The 12,293-nt window shown below is 40.0% G+C and overlaps 1 protein-coding gene and 1 long non-coding RNA gene across 2 annotated transcripts in view; one reads left to right on the forward strand and one right to left on the reverse strand.

The window, feature by feature from the left end:
• LOC132659866 (uncharacterized) overlaps positions 1 to 12,293 on the forward strand; it is a 995,695-nt gene that overhangs the window by 50,244 nt on the left and 933,158 nt on the right. The gene's annotated exons all lie outside the window — the stretch shown is intronic.
• On the reverse strand, positions 10,815 to 11,798 carry LOC101104488 (olfactory receptor-like protein OLF4). Its single transcript, XM_004009211.3, has one exon. The coding sequence runs from the start codon at positions 11,766 to 11,768 to the stop codon at positions 10,815 to 10,817; it is 954 nt and encodes a 317-aa protein (XP_004009260.2). The 5' UTR covers positions 11,769 to 11,798.

The following is a 12,293-nucleotide window of genomic DNA, read 5'->3' on the forward strand; positions in this document are numbered from 1 at the left end:
GGCTCAGCTTGTAAAGAATCTGCCTGCAATGCGGGAGACCTGGGTTTGATCCCTGGGTTTGGAAGAACCCCTGGAGAAGGGAAAGGCTACCCACTCCAGTATTCTGGCCTGGAGAATTCCATGGACTGTATAGTCCATGGGGTCCCAAAGAGCTGGACACGACTGAGAGACTTTAACACTTCACTGGGTAAAGTCAGTGTTTTCCCCAAGATGTCACATATTCAGAGTTTTAGTGAGAAATTATTTCATGCATCTGAAAAATAAAAGTTGAATAGTGACAATGTCCCAAGTACTGTCTATGCAGGGAATGTGGTTTGCTGAAAACAAAAGCTCCTAAGATCCCATTTTGGAGACAGAATATAAGCCAACAAAAACTATATAGCATATCAGATGGTGACAGGTGTTATGTAGAAAAAGGAAGGAGGTATGATGTAGAGAGTCGAAAGGGAATGTGATTTTTCATGTCTGTTTAGGCAAGACCTGTGAACAAGGCGCTATTTGAACAGAGACCTCAAGGATGACAGAACTAGGGCCATGAGCATACCTGGGGCAGTGCTAATTTGAAGGCCCTGAAGAAGGTGCTTGTTTAAGATATTCCAGTCCAAAAAAGAAAGCCAGTCTGGTGAGGGACATGAGGAGGAGGGAGAGGGAGGAGAAATGGTGTCAGAAGATGTTGAGGAACAAGGTGTTCTCCCTCTTGCCACTGAAACATCAAGTCACAAAGGAGTTCTTCATCCATGTTATGTATCTTCTATGTTTTAAGGAATTCACTGTTAGAAAAAGCCATATGAGAGACAATTGAAGGAAAATGCAAAACCAAATTCCAAATGAAAAGTTTATAATCGTTTTGTTCAGTTGCTACTGAGAGGGTAACAAGGCAAGAAGGGTAGGGGTCTCCAAATGGAAGAATTAGGCTGCAAGTGCCAGCCATTTTTTAATCTCTCTCTTAAGCGGCAGGAGGAAACAAACTACAAGAGTCAGACCTTTTCCCCCTTCTCTATACAAAATTAAAAGGCGGTTTCTTTTAAAATTTTGTGTTGCCATGACAACACCTGATTCCGCCTGAACTTAACTTTTTTCAAACCTTGAGCTAACCAATGCATTTTTCTTTTGGATATGTTCTCTTAAGCTATGTTAATGAGACTATGTATTTGCTTGGGAATCTGCCTCTCTTCAAGATTCATGTCAATTGTTTTATGGCCTGGGATAACTCACCTTGTGAAGATGTTATCTCAAAATGCATATTGTGGGTGAGGGGCCTGGTGCCGCTCTCTGAGTTTTGAGACATTTCCTCTTAGCAGCCTGCTAATAGGCATATAACTTCTTGCTAAAAACTAGCAAGGGGGCACTCTTTCTGCCTGCTTCTGATGTCTATGTCAGAAGCTTTCTCTATCTCTTTTACGCTTTAATGAAACTTTATTACACAAAAGCTCTGAGTGATCAAGCCTTTTCACTGGCCTTGGATCTAATTCCTCTCCTCCTGAGGCCAAGAATCCCAGTGTCTTTCATGACTCAGCAATAACCTTTCACTACATCGTGTCCCATATTTTGCAACCCCATGAACTGCAGCACAGCAGGTTTCCCTGTCTTTCACTATCTCAGGGAATTTGCTCAAACTTACGTCATTGAGTTGATGATGCCATCTAACCATCCTGCCCTCTGAGTCATAATATTTTAATAATATCACTAATTCAATTTTTTATTGTGAAGGACATTGAAAGAAATAAGATGACAGCAAGTTTTATAGTATGAGACAGAAACACTATTCAAGTCATAATTTTCTCTTATATGGAAATACATGGATTCCAATATGCATATGGAAGATAAGGGTGATACTTATTCACTTATTCAAATGTAAAAAAAAGAGCCTATCAATGCAATTTTCAGTGATAGATTTAGAACAAAAAGACAATAACGGATGCGGAAAATAGTTGAAAATATGCAAAAGTGTATCTTATTTGCACTAAATATGAAGAAGAACATCCATTTTCATTTCTGTTTAAGGCAAGGATTTGCAAGTGAAGCATATTGAAGTGGTCATTAAATTTGTTAAATTAAAAAAACAGAACAATGGAGAGTACTTAAGATGCCTGGCTCAGATTTTTCACATAAAAAATTTAAATTCTCACATATTCTGCACAAATATTTGTATACATACGTGACATATTTAAGCGGTAACAGCAATCTTAATGATAAAAATCCAGTTTTTAGTTTGAAAGCATATAATAAATAAACAGGAGCAAAAGCATGCTGAACTTCCTATAGGAAAGCAAAGGACTTGAACAGGTCAATTTTAAAATGAGGCAGTAATGGGCTAGTGAATTTATTTAATTTAATCTTATTTAATCTTTAACATTTATTTAATCTTATAGGCAATGAACAATTGCAGAGTAAACTCGTTGGCATGCTCATTTTCACATAATAAAATTTTTTTAGTTTTAATATTAAGAGGCTGGAAATACCGTGAAATGCATGTCTCTTGAACTGCTGTTGCAAGAAATTGTTTGCCAGTATTCCTTGTTCTGGATCTTACTCATTATAGTGAAATATACTTCTTCTTTGAAAAATATCCTACTTCACTGTACATCTCCCATAGCTAGTAACATATATCTGTATTTCAGTTAATTACAAAGGTCCTTGTACTTATGCCCCACTTTTACTGAAAGCACTTTGTACCTCTCATTCCCTATTCTTATTGGGCTTCCATGCCCATCATTTAATGGTCAATGTTGACCCCTGGACTGTTGAGTTCAGTATTCACTTCTATGCATAGTGTAATCCATTAATTTATCAGTCAAAATAACAAACAACCGCAGTGATCATGACTCTGTGTTTAGTCTACATTGGTGCTTAGGTGAATTCAGGTCAATATTCGTGGCTGTCATTCCATCTGACTGTCTCTTGTAGTATCTACTGGGCTCTAGAACTCACCTGGGTGGAGTTTCTGACAGCCAGATCTCAACATACATGGCCCAACTCTTCTTGTTGGAGACAGAGACTCTGTCTACAGACTAGATTGTGGCGTCAGGTATCGGTCCCCCAACTAGAGTTCTGACTCTGCAAGCACCAACCATGCCCCAACCTAGTCCAAGGTTGCACAGGCAGAGGGACTACAGCACAGGAAATATTTATGGCTCCTTATGTCTGCTAGTTAGCTTGTTTACCTTTTGTAACTACCACTTTTAATAATTGATTTCCCTGTGGGAGAGTGGTCTGGTCAGATAGAAAAAGTTTCCTTTTCATACTCTGTATCTGGGATACAATGTTACAAGCCAGATGAATTCAGTATTCAGTGTTTATTATTTCTTTAATAAATTCATCAGTCTTCCAGAGGAATAAGCCTTAAGGTCTCAACACCTCACCCCGTCTCTGAGTTCAAATTTTCTCCAGAGTCTAAGCTTGAGGATTCTGTCTTGATTAGATCCCTAATCAAGGCACTGACTTCACTCCTGGTGAGCCACAGCCCTTCATATCTAGAGAAAATTAGCATTCTCATCTTCAAAAATGGGATAAATTTATTCCTTAATATAAAACCTTGGAGAGTATTGTGCTTGGATTTATGACAGTTTTGCCAAAACAGTTAGGAGCTTCATACTTACAGCACCAGCTAAGAGCTGCCAGGAAGCCCCTCATTAGAAAATGTTTGTTATAAGAGTTGTATGGATTTTAGTACTATATAGGGACTGAATAATTTAATATTAAAAACACTCCATTCTATGTAGTTAGTTTAGTCACCCAGTCATGTCTGACTCCTTGTGACCCCATGGACTGCAGCATGCCAGGCTTTCCTGTCCATCACCAGCTCCTAGAGCTTGCTCAAACTCATGTCCATTGAGTCAGTGATGCCATCTAACCATCTCATCCTCTCTTGTCCCCTTCTCCTGCCTTCAGTTTTTCCCAGCATCAGGGTCTTTCCCAATGAATCAGTTCTTTGAATCAGGTGGCCAAAGTATTGGAGCTTCAGCTTCACCATCAGTCCTTCCAATGAATATAGGACTGATTTCCTTTAGGATGGACTGGTTGGATCTCCTTGCAGTCCAAGGGACTCTCAAGAGTCTTCTCCAACACCACAGTTTAAAAGCATCAATTCTTCAGTGGTCAGCTTTCTTTATAGTCCAAGAATATAAGCCAGCAAAAATTATATAGCATGGCAGCTGGTGGCGGGTGGTATGAAGAAAAAGAAAGGAGGTATGATGTAGACAGTCAAAAGGGAGTATGATTTTTCATGTTTAGGTAAGACCTGCGAACAAGGTGCTATCAGAACAGAGACCTCAAGGATGACAGAACTAGGGCCATGAGCATACCTGGGGCAGTGCATCTTGGCAAGGGAGCAGCTAATTTGAAGGTCCTGAAGAAGGTGCTTGTTTAAGAAGTTCCAGTCCAGAAAAGGAAGCCGGTCTGGTGAGGGACATGAGCAGGAGGGTGAGTGAGGAGAAAAAGCGTCAGAGAATGTTGAGGAACAAGGTGTTCTCCCTCCTGCTGCTGAAACTTCAAGTCACAAGAGGCTCTTCATCCATGTTTTATACATGAATTTCACACTATCGATTCCAATATGCATATGGAAGATAAGGGTGATATTTATTCAAATTTAAAGAAGAGAAGTTTTCAAATGAAGGCTGAACATGATGCAACTTTTAGAGTAGGTCTAGAACGAAAGGACGATAAGGAGTAGGAGATGTGGAAAGTAGTTCAAAATATGTGCAAAAGTGTGATTTATCTGTACCATGTATGAAGAAGAACATCCCTTTTCATTTTTGCTTAAGGCAAGGATTTGCAAGTGAAGAATATGTAAGTGATGGCTCAATTCCATCAGTTAAAAAAATTGGAGAGAACATAAGATGACTGATACAGGTTTTACCACACAAAATTAAATTCTCAGAAGTTCTACACAAATAATTGAATACATACATGACATATCTAAGGGTGAACAGCAATCTTGATCATAAAACCCAATTTCTAGTTTGAAAGCATATATTAAAAAAAAAAAAAGCCAACCAGGAACAAAAACTTGCTGAATTTCCTATATGAAAGCAAAGAACTTGAACACTCAGGTTTAAAAGGAGGAAGTAATGGGCTAGCGATTCTACTGGATCAAACCAGCCAAAACTAAAGGAAATCAGTCCTTAATATTCATTGGAAGGACTGATGCTGAAGCTGAAGCTCCAATACTTTGGCCATTTGATGCAAAGAACTGACTCATTGGAAAAGACTCTGATGCTAGGAAAGACTGAAGGCAGGAGGAAAAGGGGATTATAGAAGATAAGATTGTTGGATGGCATCACCGACTAGATGGATGTGAGTTTGAGCAAGCTCTGGGAGCTGGTGAAAGACAAGGAAGCCTGGTGCGCTGCAGTCCATGGGGTCACAGAGTCGGACATGACTGAGTGACTGAATTGAACAGAACAGAACTGAACCAAACAATTCTACGCATATATTTAATCTTATAGGTAATGAAATAATTGCAGGTTAAGTTCTTTGGCATACAATTTTGATGTAATAAAATTTTATATTTAAATATTAAGAGGGTGGAGACACTGAAATGTATGCCTCATCAAGGGCTGTTGCAGGGAAGTGTTTGCCAGCATTCTAGGTCTGGATCTCATTCATCATAGTCAAATATGCTTCTCCTTAGAAAAACATCCTACATCACTGTACATCCCCCACCAGCTATTTCCCCCTCTATCTCTACTTTTCCTGCCTATACTCTGTGTCTAGGATACAGAGTATATAGGTTTACATTTTCTGCACACCGGATTGTTTTCACCTGAACTTTTGAATGAGAAGTGTATATGAATTCATTTCATATGCATAATCAATTCTATTTTTTTAATGCAAGGACCCATGAATCACATCAAATAATATACTTCTGAAAAAGTTTGAATTGATATATTCAAAGAAGATATATATATGTATACAATCAAGACATATTGAAAGGTATTCAACAAATTAAAAGGTATTATTGTTTAGTTGTTAAGTCATTTCTGACACTTTGCAACCCCATGGATTTTCCAGGCAATAGTACTGGATTGCCATTTCCTTCTCCAGGAGATCTTCCCAACCCAAGGTCAAACCCGGGTCTCCCACATTGTAGATGGACGCTTTACCATCTGAGCCACCAGGGAAGTCTGTAAATCAATTATATCACAGTAAATATTCTTAAAAAGTAGATGTATATAAAAAAAACCGTGATAAAATTCAACATCTATCCATGGTAACAATCCTCATCAAAGTGGGTATCAGTTCAGTTCAGTTGCTCAGTTGTGTCCGACTCTTTGCGACCCCATGAATTGCAGCATGCCAGGCCTCCCTGTCCAACACCAACTACTGGAGTACACCCAAACCCATGTCCATTGAGTTGGTGATGCCATCCAACCATTTCATCCTCTATGTTCCCCTTCTCCTCCTGTCCTCAATCTTTCCCAGCATTAGGGTCTTTTCACATGAGTCAGCTCTATGCATCAGATGGCCAAAGTATTGGAGTTTCAGCTTCAACATCAGTCCTACCAATGAACACCCAAGACTGTTCTCCTTTAGGATGGGCTGGTTGGATGTCCTTGCAGTCCAAGGGACTCTCAAGAGTCTTCTCCAACACCACAGTTCAAAAGCATCAATTCTCTGGCACTCAGCTTTCCTTATAGTCCAACTCTTACATCCATATATGACCACTGGAAATATCATAGCCTTGACTAGATGGACCTTTGTTGACAAAGTATTGTCTCTGCTTTTCCGTATGCTATCTAGGTTGGTCATAACTTTCCTTCCAAGGAGTAAGCGTCTTTTAATTTCACGGCTGCAATCACCATCTGTAGTGATTTTTGAGCCCAGAAAAATAAAGTCAGCCACTGTTTCCCCATCTATTCCCATGAAGTGATGGGATCAGATGCCATGATCTTCGTTTTTTGAATGTTGAGCTTTAAGCCAACTTTTTCACTCTCCTCTTTCTCTTTCATCAAGAGGCTCTTTAGTTCTTCACTTTCTGCCATAAGAGTGGTGTTAGCTGCATATCTGAAGTGGGTATAGAGGGAACATATCTCAACAAAATGGCATGTATGACCTAAACACAGCCAACGTCATATTCTACAGTGAAAAGCTAAGAGTCTTTCCTCTAAATTCAGAAACAAGACAAGAATGCCCACTCTCTCTACTTCTAGTATCCATGCCTAATACTTCAAAATACTTATGACATTTTCCACAGAAATATAATAAATATTCTTAAAATTCAAGGCTTCCCTGGTGACTTAGATGGTAAAGAATTGGCCTGCAATGCAGGAGACCCAGGTTTGATACCTTGGTCTGGAAGATCCTCTGCAGAAGGAAATGGCAACCCACTCCAGTATTATTGCCTGGAGAACCCCATGGACAGAGAAGCCTTGGTGGGTTACAGTCCATGGGGTCACAAAGAGTTGGACACAACTGAGGGACTAAAACACATACATGGCTAAAATTCATATGGAACCACAAACGAATCTGAATAGCCAAAGCAATCGCAAAACAAAGCCAACCAACCAACCAACCAAAAAAATCTTCAACCAAAAAAATCTCCATGACAATGAGATTGGGTTTATCATTCTCCTAAACTTCAGACTATACTGCAAAGCTACAGTCATCAAAATGGCATGGTACAGTCACATACAATTAATGGAACAGAATAGAGAGCTGAGAAATAAACCACACACTTATGGTCAATTAGCCTATGACAAAGTAGGTAATGATATTAAAAAAGAGTCTTTCATCAAGTGGTTCTGGGAAAATTGGACAGCTACATGTAAAGAATTAGATTAAAATATTTCTCACACCACATACAAAAATAACACAAATGGATTAAAGACTTAAAGGTAAGACTGGAAACCATAAAAATCATAGAAGAAAGCATAGGTAGAACAGTCTTTGACCTAAATCATAGTACTATTTTTTTGGATCTGTCTCCTAAAGCAAAGGAAATAAAAGCAAAAAATAAACAAATGTGACCTAGTTAGACTTGAAAGCTTTTGCAAAGCACAGAAAGCCATTCACCATGAGGAGACAACTTACTGGAGAGCTTATCAATATAACAATCAAAATAAACAAATCTGAATTGCAAACATCTGCTGTTTCTTATTTCTGGCATTTGCACCAATATTTAAGACAGCATTAATGATCATTCTGTTTTTCAAGTTTACTTCAAAAAACTGTATTAAAATGTGATTTCATTGAGGTTACTTTTCAGGAAACCAGGGGAGATTGGAATAAAATAAATTCTTGGGGAGAAAAATTGGTGAGTCTGAATTACAGGCTAGGCAGGAATTCAACCTCTCTTGTCAGTTGCCCTTTGATCATAATCATTGAAGAGATTTCTGATCATAATGAGGACTTATAATGGATGATATTCAAATGTATATTCATTGATTCTTTTTTTATTATGGCTAACTTTAGAAAAGAGTGAAGTGTTTAATTTAGAGCTATGGAAAGATTCATGAGTGGGCAGCACTGGAAATTTTCAAGGGGAAACAGGAATATAACACAGTAAGTTTCCTAGATATGAATGAGTTCCTTTCCAAGAGTGTGTTCATAAGTCCAGTTTGTTCAGAAGTCAAACACAATTAGCGTACCCAACGAACACAATCAGTTACATAGTACTATACTATAATCAGTTTCCCTGGGGGAAATGGCAACCCACTCCAGTATTTTTGCCTGGGAAATCACATGGACAGAAGAGCCTGGTAGGCTATAGCTGATGGAGTCACAAAGAGTCAAACACAACTGAGTGACTAAACCACGACCATCACTATAGTAGGTTCATACTACCTTTTGCACAAATAACACATGAAAAACAAGTACAAAACAAAAAGGAAACTGTCTTAATCTTACTGTATAGTGCCTTGAGAAGTACAGTAGTAGAGTACAGCAGCTGGCATATAGGCATTGGTGTTGAGTGCACAGACAACAATTATTAACTGGAGGAGGGAGAGAAGATGGGAGATGGTAGAGCTGAAGGATCATTAGCAGTAGGAGATGGAAGCTTAAATTTCACTCATACCTGATGCTGATGGCACAGGTTATGATTCCTTGCTGGATTCATTTGATATACCCTCTTGAAAAAACTTCCCTTGTAGTTCCCAGGCTATTCTGTAGCTCAGTTAGGTAAAGAATCCGCCTGCAATGCAGGAGACCCTGGTTCAATTCCTGGGTCGGAAAGTTCCCCAGAAGAAGGGATAGGTTACCCACTCCAGTATTCTCTGCCTTCTCTGGTGGCTCAGATGGTAAAAAATCTACCTGCAATGCAGGAAACCTGGGTTTGATCCCTGGCTTGGGAAGAGCCTCTGGAGAAGGGCATGGCAACCCCCTCCAGTGTTCTTGCTTGGAGAGTTCCATGGACAGAGGAGCCTGGTGACTATAGCCCTTGGGGTTGCAAAGAGTTGGACATGGCTGAGCAACAGAGCACTTGAAAAAAACAATCTGCTGATGTCTTGGTGTAGCTTTTTCTCCCATCAGAGATGACACAGCAGCACTGGATTGCATTCTGAATGGCTGCCGCAACCTTTGTGTACCATTCTACATTCAGGTCCTGCACCTCAAAAACTAATTTGTTCTTGTTGTTCAGTCACTCAGTCACGTCTGACTCTGTGAGACTCCCCAGAGGGTCCATGGAATTCCCCAGGCCAGAATACTGGAGTGGGTAGCCTTTCCTTTCTCCAGGGGGTCTTCCCAACTCAGGGATTGAACCCAGGTCTCCTGCATTGCAGGTGGATTCTTTACCATCTGAGCCACAAGAAAAGCTCAGTGTCTGCTGTATGACAAAGTAAATTCGCTACATGTATACATGTAGTGAATTCACTTTCAATTTTCACTTTTCACTTTTGTGCATTGGAGAAGGAAATGGCAACCCACTCCAGCGTTCTTGCCTGGAGAATCCCAGGGGCGGGGGAACCTGGTGGGCTACCATCTATGCGGTCGCACAGATTCGGCCATGACTGAAGTGACTTAGCAGTAGCATAGATATATTTCCTTCCTCTTGGACAGGCTTTCCTATCCATCACCATCTCCCAGAGTTTACTCAGACTCACATCCATTGAGTTGGTGATGTCATCCAACCATCTCATCCTGTCGCCCCTTCTCCTCCTGCCCTCTATCTTTCCTAGCATCAGAGTCTTTTCCAGTGTGTTGACTGTTTGCATCAAGTGCCCTCTCAAATAAAGAAAATCCCCTTGCTATTTTCTGTGTCGTGGTTCTCTCCGGTTCTTCAGTTACATCTTCTTCCTCTTGTCTTAGTCATTTCTCTGGTCTTCCAATTCCTTCAATTCCTCACTCCAATCTCTTAGTTATTTTCATTTTTGTTTCCATCATTTTTACTTGGTGCTTCTTTTATGCTTGCTTCTAGACATCCTGCGATTGAAATAAAGAGAGTTACTGTACCCTATACAACACTGTACTGTAAAGTACACAAAAGCACAACCACTTGTAGAGGATGCACACATGTGACAACATATGCAAGACACTTTATATTTTATTTGAGAACAAATTGTTCTTAAGAAACACATCTCTTCATAGGATAATGGGAATTTCCCAATTGTTCAGATCCAAGGTTGAGAATAAATCTGACAAAGTGGAAAAACGAGAAAACAGAAAAACTCTTGTATGTGAAAGAGAGCGTGAGCACACACTTCAATAAAGTGAGTGACGTGAACTGTATGGACATGTTGAAATAAAAGAAATGAAAATTCCAGGAAATAAATAGAAGGAGTAAGTTCTACTTTCACAGCCAGATCAAAGAATCTGATCAAAGATTTGCAATTTAGAGCACTGGATCTCTGAATCCTTCAATTCTGTGCCTTTCTTTATCTCAGGACAAGTGTCCTTTTTATAGCTGCCATTCTGAAAAATGCCTTCAGAGCCCTCTTTATGTCTCTATTCCTTAGACTATAAATGAAAGGATTCAGCATGGGTGTGACGACAGTGTACATCATTGATGCTGTTGCACTTGACTGGGAGCTATGGGTAGCAGCAGAGCTAACATACACTCCTAGGCTTGTACAATAAAATAAGGAGACAACAGAAAGGTGAGATACACAGGTGGAAAATGCTTTATACTTTCCCTGAGCAGATGAGATTCTGTGGATGGAAGATGCAATCTTAGTGTAAGAGTAAAATATTCCAGTGAGGGGACCACCAGCTAGCAGCACAGCTGTGATGTATATCACCAAGTCATTGGGAAAGCTGTCAGAACAGGCAAGTTGGACCATCTGGTTGAGTTCACAGAAATAGTGAGGGATTTCCAACTCTCCACAGAAGGACAGTCTCAACACCATTAAGGTCTGTAATAATGAATGCAGGACACTGATGGCCCAGCTAACTAGAACCAAAATTCTACAGACTTTTGGATTCACGATGACCATGTAGTTCAGGGGGTGGCAGATGGCCACAAAACGGTCATAGGCCATTACCGTCAGGAGGAAGTCATCTAACCCTGCAAACAGCATTAAAAAATACACCTGAATGATGCAGGCTTCATAGGTTATAACTTGGCTTTGTATATAGATGTTCCATAGCATTTTGGGGATGGTGGTGGAGGTGAAGCAGATGTCTACAAAAGAAAGGTTGGAGAGGAAAAAGTACATGGGGGTGTGGAGGTGGGAGTCTGAGCTGATGGCCAAGATGATGAGCAGGTTTCCAAACGCAGTGATCAGGTACATGGAGAGAAAAAGCCCAAATATGAGGGGTTGTAGTTCTGGTTCCTCTGAGAATCCCAGGAGAAGAAATTCTGAAGGTCTTGTTAGGTTCCTTTGGGCCATGTTTTGGAGGTGACTACAAATAAAGGGCAAAATGACATGTTTAGCTTGCATCCTCACATTACTGAAATGTTACCATTTATATTTTGTGGTTAAAAATTAATTTCAGTATTTTGTTCTTGGATTTGGCAGAGTATACAGTCCTGAAAAACCAATTCTCCTAAAATCCAGTCATGGAGAAAGAATATAGGAAATAAAAAAGTACAGCATGTCAGATGGTGACAGAGACTATGAAAAAAATGAAAGCAAGTGTAAGGGGAAAGAGTAAAGAGGGGGTGCTACTTTTTATAGGTGTTCAGGCAAGGCATGCAGACAGGGTGACTTTGAACAGAGACCTCAATGAAGAGAGAGCAGGAGCCTTGAATATATCAAGTGTGTGCTTGGTAGGGAGAACAGCCAGTGCAAAGGCCCTGGCTAGTGCTTGTTTAAGATGTTCTAGTTTAAAGAAAGGAAGCCAGTGTGGGGAGGGTAATGGACAAGAGGTAGAGTGAGGACTGGTGGTGTCAGAGGATGTTGAGGACCAAGGTG

Source organism: Ovis aries, chromosome 5 (genome assembly GCF_016772045.2).
Source record: "Ovis aries strain OAR_USU_Benz2616 breed Rambouillet chromosome 5, ARS-UI_Ramb_v3.0, whole genome shotgun sequence".
NCBI classification, from domain to species: Eukaryota; Metazoa; Chordata; class Mammalia; order Artiodactyla; family Bovidae; genus Ovis; species Ovis aries.